A 16,640-nucleotide genomic window follows, 5' to 3' on the forward strand; every position below is an offset into this window, starting at 1 on the left:
AGAGTGGCTGAAGGGCCATAAATTTAAAACAACATAACTACAATAACTTTTCAACAGGCAGAAGGCCTAAGCTTTATGACCAAAAAGAAACCTTCCTTCAAAACGGCTGAAGTACATTGTTTTAAAAGAAAACTGCGACCAATATTCCAAGGCAGAAGGCCCAAAGCTTTTAACCTTAAATAGTATTTAAGCCCAAGTGATTGAAGACTTGATAAGTACGAATCCAAAATTTTAAATCGGCTGAAGGCCCATCCTTTTAAGAGCAACACAACTACAATAAATTTTCAACAGGCAGAAGGCTCACAACTTATCTTGAAAGAATGTAATACTTTGATAAGTAAGATCCTTAAAACTTAAAGCAGGTGAAGGCCGATGCTTTTAAAAACAATACACTACAATAAATTTTCAAAAGGCAGAAAGCCCACAGCTTTATCTTCCTAAAGGTAATACTTGACAAGTAAGATCCTTAAAACTTAAAGCGGCTGAAGGCTGCTGCTTTTAGAAAACAATACAATAAATTTTCAACAGGCAGAAAACATTTGATTTTAAAAACACAATTACAAGCATACAAATTCAAACCATTGGCTATGAGCCATTAAAAACAAAAAATTAATGGCAATAAGAAAGGCAGTATAGGCAACGGCGCTCATAAGTTTCCAGGGGGGTCGTCTGCCCTTGAAATCTTAACATTCACTTAGGTGAGACAAGACGTCAGCCCAACTATACTCGATCCGCCGGCAACACAACCAAGAGACAGCCAGGGACCCACCGACAAGATGACTTGCTTGCCAAAAGTTACAGACACAGCCACACACAACCAAATATACATTAAGCTGTCAAAACTACACACCATGTTGGACAGCAACAACAGGTGAGGAAAGGACACTGCCTGAATTTACATCAGCAACCAGGGCAGGTAACTGGAACACTAACGGCCACAAGGCAAAAAATTCTGCTGGTGCACTTGAATTTCAAATCGACAAATATAGTTAATTCCACCACAAGGCGGCTACATCTTCAACAACTCGAACACTCGCTGTTGCTTCCAGGAATACCACCAACAGCGAACCACCAGCCAACGGGACAACATGAACAGATGTGGCTTCAGTAATTAAATCACCACTCAACTTGCATGTCCTGGGTCAATGAGCCACAAACCTCGCAGCACTCAGAACAGCCCCCACATGCTCCGACACTGCGTAGAGACTGCCAGCGGGGCCCGGCCGACTGTGCTGCGTGGAGACTTGCTTGCTGATCCGCTCCAACCGACTGACTCACTGCTAGTATGCCGACAACATTTAAAACAAGTTGGCAGTGGAAATGACACCAACTACACACACAGCTAGACAAACACTTGCACGAAGACTTAAATGACACTCAGCAGTGGCTGTGCAATCACAAAGACAAATCGGGAGTCGATACACACACACAGCCAACCCATAAGTGGTCGGCGAGCCAATTCACGTTGTCCAGTAGGACAACCGACCGACGATCCACGAAGACCGTCCCCGGCTCAAGTGATGCATGGTGTCAGTGGTTGGATGAGCCATGGACATCCAGGCCTCACTGATGCTCCAACCCGATTGAACTAGTGTCGCATTCCAACTCCACGACTGGCAGGTCCGAACTGCCCTCCTGGCATGTTCCAACTGACTCCAGGACAGACAACAACTGGGAAGTAATAGCAAAGATAACACGTGAGGGCTGTATTGATAGGCGCTGCTGCTGCCACTGATGGGCAGACAAAGCAGCAACTCAGTAACAACAGAAATTGAAACTAACATAAAGAGGTGGCAACATGAAAAAAAAAAAAAAAAAAAAAAAAACAGGATGTAAAATAAGAGATGGCACGAGCACGAACCACACACACAGCGCAGCTTGTACTTGTGCTACAAAAATAGCTATTGCTTGAAAGCTAGTGTGAATGCTGTTTCTTGTTAGATGTTCTGTGCTACATGCACCAATCCACTATAGGTAAATGGTTGCTTTTCCATTATTGTTGTGGCCCAGTGCCTGGAAATGAGCATCTAAGAAATGGCAAAGCTGGTCAGTTGTTCGCATGGTACTGTTGTGAGCATTTATGGAAAGTGGTTAAAGTGTGGTGTCTCCATAAGTAGGCAACAAAGTATTGGACATCCACATTCATCACAGAATGTGGAGGTCAGAGGCTTTTCCACTTCGTAAAGCAGGATAAGTGGTTATCTGTGTCAGATCCAATGACTTGAGTACAATGCTGCTAAAGGCAAAAGTGTTTCACAGCTTATCGCTTAGTACACATTGTTAACATGGAGCTCTGCAGCAGATAATTCCCATGTACTCCCATTTGACCAAATAACATTATCAGTTATGATTTCAGTGGACATGGGACCATCAAGACTGACGTTTGGATCAGTGGAAAAGACAGATAAATCACGCTTACTGTTACATCAGCTTAATGGCCATGTTTGGATATTCCATCATCTGGATGGATGGCTGCTCCAAACATGTCCCAGCAACAGATGCAGACTGGTGGAGAAGGAGGAGGGGGGGGGGCATTATTATGCTATGGGGGACATTTTCTTATGGTTTCATGGGACCTATGGCAGTAATTAAAGATACCATACAGCTTTGAACTATGTGAGCATTATTGCAAACCACCTGCATCCCTTCATATTTCATGTCTTCCTCAATGGTGGTGCCATTTCCCAGCAGGATAACAGTCCCTATAGAAAGGCCTTAATGATGCTGTAGTGGATTGAGGAACACAATAGTGAACTTGTGTTGATGTCATGGTCACCAAATTTACCTGATATAAACTCAATGGAATAAATCTGGGACACTATCAGGTTCTAGCTTTGTGCCCACAAGCCAGTGGCATGTACTTTATGGTAACTGTATGACCTGTGCATAGAAAGTGTTGTATCATTTCTCATGTAATCTACCATGGACTTGTCAAATCCTTGTCATGCAAAATCACTGCTGTATTGCATTCCAAAGGTGGATGAACATGCTGTTCAGCAGGTGATCACACTGTTTTGTGTGTATCCAAATATTCAATAGAAAAGTGATGTATTTTGACTGATATTTTATCACATTATCAATAGCCTTCAACAAGTTCTCGGATATGTAACAGTCTCATGCACTCATTGGTTCTAACACTGTATTTCAGACATCAGCCGTATATCAGCTGCAGCGAAGGGTGAGAACTCTTCGGGAACAACTGCAACGCAGAGATTTGCATTTGGACTTACTGAGACGTAAGATTGCTCTCCAAGAAGATAACAGTCGTATGCGAACACTGCTAGAGAATGAACGAGATGAGGCTAACCTGAGGTAGGCATCAAAGCAAAATATAAAATTGCAACATTGTTCTAAATCACATGCCCTTATTAATTTTAAATATCCTTGTTAAGAGAAAATTCAGCTTGATAACTGAGGAGTCATTACTATAGCTACCAGCACAAAGTAAATTCCATTGTTCTAATATATCTGTTATGCAAATTTACATCTACAATATGAGAAACAGGTTTGTTGGTATGTTTCACTGACCAGTTTACATTGTGTAATGATGACCAGACACCACAAAAGCTCTGCAACAGGGGGCAAATGATTAAACTCACCAATTCTGGAAATAAATAAAAATGACACAAAACGAGGTAAAACAATAAGTCTTTTATTCAATTAAAGTACATGTGATGTAGTTTTGTTATTATGTTTAAAATAATACATCATTTTGGGGCATTGTTGCGGCAGTCTTTGAGCTTCTCTTGATTGTGTTCTATAACTCTGAAAGTTGTTTTGTGAGCAATGGCAAAGACTGCCTGCATTGTTGTCTCCTTGAAATACATATTTTTGGGTAGATGTTCGAATACCTTGGATTAGGAAACAATGAACCACTGTACCTACTTATGGACACTGCATTCCCGCCCCCCTTGAGTTAGTCGAAACTGTTATCAAGATCTGTGAGAGTAAGTCTTTTATTATTGTTTGTTAGTAACTGTCTCTTCCATAGCTTATGTGATGAAGATCTTTTTGTATATTCATTTATACAGATCTGTTTTTGTATACTGTGTCAGCTAATTCAAACATGTTAATGCTTCATGGTGAACCATAAATCAGTAAGATGGTAACAGTCCATGGTTGCATGCACACTGAATGACTTGTTTGTGTTCACACTTTTTGAAAAACTGTTTATTCTGTTCACTATTCTCAGTGTACTTGATCATGTTTTTTTTTTAAATTTCTGCAATGGATTAACCATTCAGTCAAAGGCATCCATATGATAGTTTGTTGGGGGGTATGGTCTATTTTTAATATTTTGGAAGACAAATGATGACTTGCAAGTAGCCATAAAAAAGTTCCAGTTCTGACTGTTAAAAACCTGCATAACACAGACTTTCAAATCATTTTCTTGGAAGACAAACACCAGACTGAACCATGGTTTTTCCTTTCTCTGAGAGATTTGCGGCCGGGGGGGGGGGGGGGGGGGGTCGGTGAGGGGGAGATGGTGGGGGGTTTGCGGCATGGAAGTGATATTGATAAATTTGGAGGTGTTGGGAAATGGAATATGTGGAATTATATAATTCCAAATTTACTGCATATTTCCAAGGGACACTTACAAAACATATAAACAACATCGTAAAATCACAGACATTTGATGACACAACTGCAGAATGTACTGTGACTTACAACCTAAAAACTAAAAGAATTGGATAATGCTGTTCACTCAGCAAGTCAGATTACTGCCCAAACATTAGAAGCTAACATAATGGCTTTGTTGGTTGCATGTGAAAATGTTTGACACTTGTGAGTGGACTTACACAGAATTTTTTAATGGCAAATGTGATGTCCAAACATATTTTCTTTGTTTTACTATGAGGCAAACCAACAATATGGCTAGTGTCATAGCCAAATATGAACAGCTAGTTATACATATCCAACAGTTAAATGTTGAAAAAGTAGTGTGTAATGTAAATATCCATTGTGTCATTTCCAAAGTTTATTACTTTTGAAAAACATAAATAATATTTTTTGACAGGTGACTGGTGATTTTATTGGCAAGACAGCCCAAAATGGTATCAATAATGCTTGTGATGAAAGGGACAATGTTAGATCAATAATGAAATATAGGTCTACTGAATTGCATGCTGAAAAAACAAGTCCAGGATCCTTACCCTATATAAATAACTTGAGTCAGAATTGTCAAAATCATTCATTTATTCATTTCAGGTGCAGTACTTAATAACAATTGTTCCTGTAGTCATCATTTTGAATTTATATAAGAATTGTATTTCAATCTACCCAATAATAACACCGTATGAAAAACAAGTACTAGCAACAAAAATCTGCTCTAAACTGACTCACACTGTTGTAGCCATGTAGGAATGCAGCACACACCCAGCTTTCAAAGACCTATATCATCTTTAACATTACAAAGAAGTCATTTTGTTGTTGTTGGTAGGAGCAACATACAGTGGATGCCATGTTTCCATAGAAGTCTACCGATATTTCCCAAGCATAAGGTAGATAAGTGATTCTTGCCTTCCCTTTCTTCATCTCAGTCTCAACCTCTTTCTCAGTCTTTCTTGATTTTGACTGGAATGCCCACTCAATGTGACAGTCTCAGTACTCATTCCTTCAGAACATTTTATATGGTGTAATTCTTCAGTGTGATTCTCCTTGTTTGGAAGTGTTTGAGCTCTGTAGGCCATAGTCTTTAGCTCCAAATTTGTTTATGATGGATGGTGATGGCTTGAGCTAGGTGACGAAGGTCAGTGTGTGTGGCTTTTCTATGAGTATATACACTGTGACGCAGGATCATCTGGTCTTGTCTTAAATAAAATGTCAAGGAAAGGCAGCTGTCCATCTTTTCTAAGTTCTCTTGTGAATTTTATGTTAGGTTGCATAAAGTTTAAATGTTCCAGTGTTGTTCCTCATTTTTCTTTCTAAGTGGCCACACCACAAATGGGTTCTCAACATATTGATAGAAATATGTTGGTTTAAACTTGGTGGATTCTAGCACCTTCACTTCAAAGTGTTCCATGTATAGGTTCACTACAACAGGCAATAACAGGTTATCCATCACCAATCCACCATTTTGTTCATAATATTTCCCAATGAACAGGGAATAAGTTGATGTCAGCACATGCCTAAACATTTCAGTGAAACAACTGCCAAGCTTTTCCATGTGTAGTTCCATGGATTCTGAAAGTGGAACTCTAGTAGAGAGGGTGATTTCATCAAAACCAACCACAGTATCTGTATCCTGGAACTGCAATTGATTGAACTCATGCACAAAGTAAGCAGAGTTTCAAATGCGTTCTCTGCACTTCACCAAATGTTCACTGAGAATGGGTTTCAGGTATTTTGTCAGCTGTATGTAAGTGTGCAGCACTTGTGTACCTTAGGAAGGACATATAGTCATTGTGGCACAGCTGCTCCTGTTCTAAGACACTTAATGATATTACATGGCAACCCTGGAGAAGCATCACTATCTTCCTCCCAGTTTTATTCATAGGATCAACATGTATCTGTCTACAGGCAGTGCCATTCAAAAGACCGAAAATCTTCTTCTTGTAGTTCACACATGAGATTAGGTATATACTGTTGCCCTTGTCAGCTGACATATTATAGTTTCCTTGTCCTCCCACATATTTCTCAGTGCTACTTGTTGTTTCTTGGTGCCTTGATAAGTGCTCACTAGTTTTCTGGTGGACCTCTTCCGTGGCTTCCAGTGGGGACAAAACTGCAGCATGTTTCGTGGAGCAATGTAATCTATTATTAGCAGCATTTTTGGAATGGGTGTGAAATTTAGTCCTTCAGCAAGGATCTTCACTGTACCCTCATCCAGATGTTTGTCAGTGAGTTTAATCCCCACATCTTGTTTTGGCTTTTTGTACATTTGATCAAATTTTGCTTTTTGGTATGCAGACATTTTCAACTTTGCTGATTCTCTTGTGACCATGTCATATTGTCAACCCATTTCCAAGAACCTGTAGAGAGTGTAGCCAACACGTAAAGATCCTGATGGAGTTGTTTTGAAGCAACATCTAGCATTCATTGGGTGACACAAATTCTCTTATCATTCTAGCATCAGGCTTGCATGGCACATAATCATATTGACTATTGGTGTTTTAATATGACATTTGATCTTGGTACAACTTGTTCATCTCAACATCTTGTTGAGAAGGTCAGTGTACTGAGCTTATCTAACTTGTGTATGTTGCGGAACATCTCCTCCTGACAGCGTGAAGTGCTATGATCTCTCATGTTTCTTCAGTGTCACTGATTAATGGCAGTCTTCAGCCAAGTTGTTGTTTCTATTTAATGCATAATGTTTTGACAACCAGTGCAGTTGTTTTCGTCAGGTGCACCTGATGAAAAGTTACAACAGCGAAGTTTAGTGATATGTATATTAGGGGCAACAAAAGCAAAAGGTGATTAGAATAAACAAGTGAAAGGGCGCATCAGCTTGATGAATCAGATGTTATAAGTGCTTCAGTTGTGTTGTAAAAGGACATAAGAAGGCTGTCTGAACACAAAGAAAAGGAAAGAATTGGAACTGATACGCTTCTGCATGATAATGTTTTGGTAAATGGTGTGTTGCATTTATGTTACATGAAAAATGTAGAAGAAATTTGATTTCAGTGACATCAGCACATGACCATAGCATTATCATTCAGTTCATCCCAAGACAGTTGTGAATTCATCAGAAATTGTTGAGTGGCTGAGCTAACAGTTAAGGTAAGAGATTTTCAGTTTGGGGAGCTTTCGAAGGTGTTAATTCCAGTGAACCGATTGAGAAATCATGTATTTCTGAAACTATTCTGGCTTCCACCAGTTCATTGCAAATCTAGCCTCAGCAAATAGGTAATCAAAATAAATGCCATAACTATGAATTCCTGAGGAGATAGAATCAGTGTCAAATTTGATGATGAATTTCGTGATTATGTGTTAAAGAGAAGCAACATCATGTACAACTAACAGTCATGCCAGCAATATTCCAGTATACCTGGTGAAGTAATAATGCAGATCTGTGTGAAGTTAAACAGTTCTTCTGGAGGTCATGGTACTCATCTGCTTCCCATGTAATTACATGAGATTTTTTGAAAGAAAAGTGTAAAGCTGTCCTGAAGGTCCAAGAGGCACAGCAACGTGTCAAAATCCAGTGTGGTTGTCCAGTTGAAGTGTCTGAGTGAGACAGTGGTCATGTATTTGGCAATGAGAAGGTTGGAGGTCTTCTGAAATATAACAGTTCAAAGTTGGGTTTTGTAAATAACTACATAATTATAAAAAAAATGACTGCACTGAACACACAAAGAGGACAGTGGTAGAACTTGCATAGGCAATGTTCATCTCAAAGAACTTTCTAACATTGCTGTAGACAGACAGTCTGTTATAACCTTTCATTCACTAATAAATTGCGTGGATATACAAACGTAGAAACAATAGTGGGTTTCATGCTACCAACTCCGTAGCTGTCACTCAACTGCCGTGCCGTGACATGCGGCCGGCGCTGTTCATAGCCAGGTGGCGCTCCCGCGCTCAGCCGAGCTGCGGAGCACCTCTATCGCCGTGTTTGTGTACTGACGTAGCGGCACTTTTAAATCTCATGGCACTGTCACAACACTTTTCCCCCCTTGAAAAAAAACACACTCACTTCCTTGGAGACACGGACAGTGCGGAGACATCCATGGCCTCTTGGGAGACCCCGAGAAGATCCCGCAGAGAAACACGAGAATATGTTCGAAAATGTCCAGGACGGAAGCCTGTGCATGGAACGTGCCTCCTGGACGAGATGATGGGTGAAAACTCCGGAGCAGCATCCATAGGTGTCGTGGACCTGGGGGTGTGCTCCAGCGAGATGGGTCCCGGAGAAGGCGGCGTCGCGACTGGGGCTGGTTCCGGCGTACTCGGAAGCGGCAGCGACGTTGGCTGCAGCGACACGCATGGGAGATCGGCAGCAGCGACAGGACCGGCTTCTCAGGCTGGTGGAGGCGAAAGAAGGGGTGGTGGCACCGGCGTGGCCACCACTCGTGGGTGCATCTGGACGTAATGATGAACAACCATGCCGTCGTCCGTACGTATTTCACAAAGCCGGCTGCCGCGAAGAGCCTTGACCACCCCTGGAATCCATTTAGGGCGAGATCCGTACCCTCGTGCCCACACGTCGGTGCCCACCGAGTATTTTTACGCACGAGGGGACACAGTACTAGGCCTGACAGGGTGAAGCAGGTACAGTAGAGTGCGCGGTTGGCGGCCATGCAAGAGTTCAGCAGGGCTGCGATCACCCAGAGGCGTGAAGCGATAAGAACTCAGAAATTGCAACAGAGCATCATCGGTAGAAAAATCAGTAAGGAATTTTTTCATCTGGCTTTTGAAAGTGCGGACAAGGCGCTCGACCTCCCCATTCGATTGGGGATGGAAGGGCGGTGCTGTAACATGATGAATCCCTTGTCCAGTACAAAAATCATGGAAGGCCTGCGAAGAGAACTGAGGGCCGTTGTCTGTGACAATCGTGGAGGGAAGACCTTCTAGCGCAAAAATTTTGGACAAAGCCAGCGTCATCGCCACAGTGGTGGGCGACGGACATTGAACCACAAACGGAAACTTCGAGAAGGCGTCAATCAACAGTAGCCAATAAGTGCCGAGGAAGGGGCCGGCAAAGTTCCCATGGCACCCGTTCCCATGGCTGCGCCGGATCAGGCCACGGAGAGGGCATTGTACGGGGTGCAGCCAGTTGTTGAGCACACTGACCACACGCAGCGACCATGTGGGAGATGTCCGAATCGATACCGGGCCAATAAACATGCCTGCGGGCCAGGGACATAGTCCGAGAAATCCCCCAATGGCCTTCATGCAATAGTTTGAGAACATCTTTGCGAAGAGAAGCTGGCACCATGACCCGTGGAGATGCGCCATCCGTGGCCAGAAGAACAACACCCTCACGAACAGAAAGACGAAGGCGCAAGGCATGGTAGTTGCGAAGGGGACCCGATGCCCGGCCCTTGGTCCTGTCCGGCCAACCCCGTTAAACAAAACCGATCACCTGACGCAGGACCGGGTCCCACGCCGTAGCCGACGCGACCTGCGAACCTGTAAGCGGAAAACCCTCGACCGCACGACGTTCTTCCTCATCAATGTGGAAACAGAGTAGTTCATCTCGATCGAAAACCGGGTCGGGGCCCATCGGCAAACGCGACAACGCGTCAGCGTTGGCGTGCTGGGCCGTGGGGCGATAGTGAATCTCATAGTGAAAACAAGACAAGTATAAGGCCCAACATTGCAGGCGGTGAGCCGCCTTATCCGGAAGTGACGCCGAAGGGCTGAACAGAGAGACCAGCGGCTTGTGGTCGGTGATGAGGTGAAACTTAGAACCATACAAAAAAACGCTTAACTTTTTTAGAGCATAAATAATAGCGAGCGCCTCCTTTTCGATTTGAGAGTAACGCCGTTGGGCATCGTTGAGGGCCTTTGAAGCATAGGCGATGGGTCGTTCCAACCCATCCTCAAACCGATGGGCGAGAACAGCCCCTAGCCCATACTGTGACGCATCAGTCGCCAGAACCAAGTGCTGACCCGGACGGAAGGTGGCAAGACAAGGCGCCGACTGCAAATGAGCCTTCAGGCGAACAAAAGCCCGCTCACACTCGTCGGACCAACAGAAAGGTACGTTTTTGCGTAACAGCTGATGCAGAGGATGAGCCACCGCCACCGCGGATGGAATGAATTTGTGATAATAAGCAATCTTGCCTAGAAACGCCTGAAGTTCTTTGACCGTAGACGGCTGGGGTAAAGCGGTGATGGCCGCAACGTGCTGACGTAGAGGACGTATACCTTCACGGGACAAGTGGAAACTAAGATACACAATGGAGGGTTGGAAGAACTGTGACTTGTTCAGATTGCACTTCAACCCAGCCGAATGCAGAACCCGAAATAATGAACGCAAATTGCGAAGGTGCTCCTCAATAGAGGCCCCCGTGACAACAATGTCATCCAGGTAGTTGATGCGGCCAGGAACGGAAGCCGTGAGCTGTTCCAAAAACCGCTGAAAAATGGCCGGCGTGCTAGCGACGCCAAATGGTAACCGCTGGTACTGATACAACCCACAAGGAGTGTTGATGACGAGAAATTCCTTGGAAGACGCATCCAACGCAACTGATGGTACGCCTCCGATAAGTCAAGTTTGGAAAAGAACTGGCCCCCAGCGAGCTTGGTAAATAACTCCTCAGGACGGGGAAGAGGATAAGTGTCAATGAGACTCTGAGCGTTGACAGTGGCTTTAAAATCGCCACACAATCGCAGACTCCCGTTGGGTTTAGAAACCACCACGATTGGCGATGCCCATTCGCTGGAGGTAACAGGAAGGAGAATTCCTGAAGCTGTTAACCTGTCTATCTCAGCCTTGACAGGTGCCCGCAACGCCATCGGAATAGGGCATGCCCGGAAAAACTTAGGGCGAGCTGTAGGTTTAAGAGTAATGTGGGATTCAAAATCCTTGGCACGACCCAGACCAGCAGAGAACACGGACGAGAATTCAGAACACAACCCATCCAGCTGTTGATACGGTATATCCTCAGATATGAGGTGCACATCATCATCAATGGAGAACCCAAACAACTGGAAAGCATCATAACCAAACAGATTTTCAGTGCCCGCATGATCCACCACGTAAAACGTGAGGGGCCGAACAACAGACTTGTAAGCAGTGGAAGCATCAAACTGGCCAACGATAGGAATTTTCTGTTTATTATAAGTTCTCAGATTTCGCGTAACTGGAGACAAAGGAGGGGAGCCCAACTCCAAATACGTGCGAGAATTAATGAGAGTTACTGCAGAGCCAGTGTCCACTTGCATGTGAATGTCTTTATCCAGAACACGAACAGTAACAAACAACTTATTTGTTTGAGAAAGCACACAGTTAACATCCATGTCCGATGCCTCGTCCTCGTCGACAGGAACGTGAGGGGACTGACACACAGAAGCAATGTGGCCTTTTTTCCTACATGAATTACACGTGGCCCAACGTTTTGGACACGCGGCCCTGTCATGCTGTACGAAACAACGTGGACAAGAAGGAAGGGCGGAACGAACCTGTTTCTGTGGTTGCTGTTTTCGCTGCGAGCGTTGCGGCCCAACGCAACGTTGTTTACGCGAGTGAACCGCCGCCACATCATCGTTCTCCTGGGAAACAGGCAAATTCTCCATGTCGAAAGTTGACTGTACAGCGCCCACATCACACCACGCGTCTATTTGCGCGCCAGCAGTGTGAGACACTTCAAAGGATTGAGCGATGCTTAGAACTTCCAACAACGACGGGTTTGGCAGTTGTAGGGCACGTTGCCGAACTTCTTTATTGGGAGCAAGCCGCAGAATAGCATCCCTAACCATTGAATCAGCATAAGACTCATGATGAGTGTCCATGACAAACTGACATTTCCTACTCAGACCGTGTAGTTCCGCCGCCCAAGCCCAGTAAGATTGATGGGGCTGTTTACGACACCGGTAGAACGCCACGCAGGCGGCAACGACGTGGGTATTTTTTCGGTAATAGTTAGACAATAAGTCACACATTTCTTGGAAGGACTGAGAGGCAGGTTCCCGCAGAGGTGCTAACTGAGATAGCAGCTGATAGATCCGTGGGGAAATCCAAGATAGAAATAACGACTTACACATCGGAGCGTCGACAACGCCGAAAGCCAAGAAGTGTTACCGCAAATGCTTCTCATAATCCTCCCAGTCTTCAGCGGCCTCGTCGTAAGGAGGGAACGGAGGCAGAGAAGAGGACGACAGACGATGGGTAAGCGACGTCGACAACGCCTGAATAGCAGCCGTCAGCTGTGTTTGTTGTTCAATGAGCGCTTGCATAAGCTGTTCCATGTCTGCCCAGACATGAACGCGCAATACTCCAACGCTGGAAAAAAAATATCCGACCTCATCGCCAAAAAGTGTTATAACCTTTCATTCACTAATAAATTGCGTGGATATACAAACGTAGAAACAATAGTGGGTTTCATGCTACCAACTCCGTAGCTGTCACTCAACTGCCATGCCGTGACATGCGGCCGGCGCCGTTCATAGCCAGGTGGCGCTCCCGCACTCAGCCGAGCTGCGGAGCGCCTCTATCACCGTGTTTGTGTACTGACGTAGCGGCACTTTTAAATCTCGTGGCACTGTCACAACACAGTCATTATGTCTGTGTATATTATTAATCAAGCAGTGTTGCTGGAAAGACTCCCCATCAGTTTTTTACAGGGAGGAATGCTAATCTGAATAGACTGCATACATTTGGAACCAAATGTTATGCACATATTCCAAAATATTGCCACAAGCAGTAGAATATAAAGGGATAACACACAGTCTTTGTTGGCTATGGTGAAGATATTAATGGTTTTCACCTCTTGGATAAAATCTGGCCAACAAGTCATCTAGAGGAGAGATGTTGTGTTTGAGCCAATACTTACAGGAAAAATCCTAACAGTATTTCCACATAAGGAAAGTAAGTCAGCAGCAAATAAGGGCACTTCTGTGGCAGATGCTTCAAGCAGAGACAGGTTAGGAAATTAAAGTGAAGCAGCAACTTCTTTGGTGAAAATACACCTGGACCAAAAGGGTCTGCAAGAGCACATATTTAATTTTAAAAGTAGATGCAAATTCAAAAACTCAAAAATTTCATCTAATGTATGTTAGCAGAAGTAGATGAGCTAAAGAACTTTTCTGGAGAATTGCAGTCACCAGGCCAGAGTAATTGGAAATCAGCAATGGAAGAAGAAAGTGCATTTTTCAAGGAAAATTCTACCTGAACTTTGAGAGAATTACCATCAGGGTGCAAGTAAATCTCTAATCACTAGGTTTTTCTTGTCAGACAAAATACTGATGGGGAAATTTATTAACACAAAGCCCAACTTGCTGTTTGGGCTTATATTAATGTGAAGGCATTGATTCTCTCCAAAGATTCATTCCAATTTCTTTACTTGACATAATTAGAGCAGTGCCAATAATGAAGGGTTAGAGTTATCACAGGTTGACATGAAGTCATTATTTCTAAATGATCTACAGAAAGTCCAAGGAGTTTCGTGATGGTAGCAGCAGGGTATGCAGGCTCTTTAAAAGTTTTTGTGCCTTAAAACATTTTTTAAGTTGTGGGAATGATCAGTTTAAAAGTGTGCTTCTCAATTTTGGGGGAATTGAAATCAGTGTTGATACAGGTCTGTATTATAGTTGCTTTATGTTGATGAGGGACATGTTGCTGGAATCAAGAAGAGTGCCATGTGGATTTTCTGAACACAGTGCATAAGGAATTAAGGATTACAACAGAAGTTGTTGGACATTTCTTCAACATTTTGATCAAACAGCTTATAGAGAAGATATACGCCATTAATGGAATATGGCAAAAACAAATTTCTCAACACCAATTGAGAAATATCCGCAAGTGAAACAATAACAAGTATGAAACTCAAGCTACCTATTGTGAAGCTGTGAGATGCTGGATGTATTTGGCAGTATCAGCATGTTCAGACATCTGTTTTTCTTAAGACTGAGGCAAGTCTTGCATTGCTGCAAGTGGACCACAAATTAAATGCATGTTACATGTGCTGGTGCAGTAACAGAAAAGAACGCTGGCAACTTATTTCATCATAGCAATTCTTCTTATACCCATCTACACAAGAAACAGTGGTGTAAAGGCAACAAGAACATTTATTGCAGAGAACTGATACATTAATTACTTACCATCAAGCCCAATAACAAGAGAGTAAGTGATTACAATATAAATCACAGAGATTCACCGTGATGCCCTTAGCAGCATAGAATAAGAGCATGAACAGTGATCCATGCAGAAAATGCATGAACCTCTGACTGACACTGGTAATCAGCTGATCCTACCTATTGCACATGCGATCCATACTGGTTGCCCCACAAGCCCTCACAGAGAAGTGGAGCATCATTGTCGCCACCTGCCAATCTCGACGCTGTCCAGGGATCATGATGGTAAGTGGACACACCAACCTGACCATGTCTGGCATGGCGGCTGCACCCCAGGTGAGCTGGAATGCTGCTGGGTGCCATACTGGTCAGGGTAAGCAGCTCGCTGAGTAGGGGTATCTCGAAGGAATCCTCAAAGAGAAAAGCAGGTTTGACCCAATCAGTAGATACTGTTCTGCATTGTTATTGAACAGGATATCTACCATCTTTTCAGCACACAAGAGGATGCAGTGGGGTCCGGTATGAGATGGAGTGAGGTCTGATTTCACAACGTTCCGACGGAGCGTGACATGGGAGCTGTCTGTCAATTCCTTGTACATGAGGGACAGATGTGTGCTGTGGCATGGCACTAGCTGAGGTTGCAATTTTGCAGTGTGGTCCCAGAGTTGTGTTACAAAATCTGATTGCTGAAACATGTCCCCCAGTGGAGCACTTTACTCAACAAATTCTTAGTGACGCATCGAGATCTGGTTTGTTTACTGACCACTAGCCGAGCAACACAAGAGGTCAGCCATGGTCCACTTAACATCATAACACATTAGTGCCACTTTGAATGAGTCGTGCCACAGCTCCACCATACTATTACTTGCAGGATGATAGCTAGTAGTTGTATGATGGTAGGTACTGCAGAATTTGCTAATCTGTACAAAGAGTGTGAACTCAATTGGCGCCCACTGTCTCTCATGATATGCAGCAGGCACCAAAATCGGGTGACCCAATGAGTCAAGAATGCTGTCACCAGAGTCTTGGTGAAAGTATCTTCTACAGGAATTGCCTCTGGCCAGCCTGTGACTCTGTCCATGATTGTCAGCAAGTAACATTGTCTATCTGATGATGGCAAAGGTCCCACAATGTCCACATGGATATGTGCAAACCTTTTGGTAGCATCTGGAAAATTGCCAGTGGGTGCATGAATATCCTGATTGACCTTACTGCATTTGCAAACTATGCGCATATGCCCCCACTGTCAGCAATCCTTTTGAAGTCCTGACCAAATGTGGCATGAAATGGCAAGTTTCACAGACTACGTGGTTTTTGCACGTTGAAGTGTTGCAGTATAGCTGAAAATTGTCACTTAGTACATCAACAAGTTCAAGTTGCAGTCCAGTCTGGGTATTGTGCAGCATGTTCCATAGTTAATCATCTGTTTGCTGTGCATCGCGTAAGTGAGTGAAATCAACTGTCTCAATGACTGCGCTAATGCGAGACAAGTAGTTTGTTGCTACATTGCTGAGGCCAGAGATATGTTGTAAATCAGTAGTAAACTACACAATGTAATCTAGCTGATTCAATTGTCTGGGAGAATAGTTATTGTAATTTTGCCGGTATGCAAATGTGAGTGGCTTATGTCAGTGGATGTAGTGAACATTCTTGCCTGTAGTTGGGCACAGAAGTATTTGACTGCTGCGGAGTTGGCCAACAGTTTGCAGTCATATTTACTCCATCATGTTGTGCTGGTGTTAACTTATGTGAAAAGAAAGTGAGAGGTTGCCAAATCCCGTTGACACATTGTTGCAGTCTGAATACTTTCTAACTAGCGTCGACTACTAGTGCCGGGGGGAGGGGGGGGGGGGGGGCATCTGATTTCAGGTGCACAACTATTGTAGCTTCAGCAAGAGTCTTTTTGACCATTTCAAGTGCGTCTCCCATTGTTGGAGTCCACTGTCACATCACTTTAA

At 43.7% G+C, this 16,640-nt stretch overlaps 1 protein-coding gene across 1 annotated transcript in view; it reads left to right on the top strand.

Moving 5' to 3' along the window:
* LOC126092889 (coiled-coil domain-containing protein 170) overlaps window positions 1–16,640 on the top strand; it is a 380,321-nt gene that overhangs the window by 280,428 nt on the left and 83,253 nt on the right. Inside the window, exon 11 of the mRNA XM_049908619.1 lies at window positions 3,149–3,312. Coding sequence (XP_049764576.1) covers window positions 3,149–3,312 — 164 coding nt within the window. The remainder of the gene's footprint in view (window positions 1–3,148; window positions 3,313–16,640) is intronic.

Source organism: Schistocerca cancellata, chromosome 7 (genome assembly GCF_023864275.1).
Source record: "Schistocerca cancellata isolate TAMUIC-IGC-003103 chromosome 7, iqSchCanc2.1, whole genome shotgun sequence".
NCBI lineage: Eukaryota > Metazoa > Arthropoda > Insecta > Orthoptera > Acrididae > Schistocerca > Schistocerca cancellata.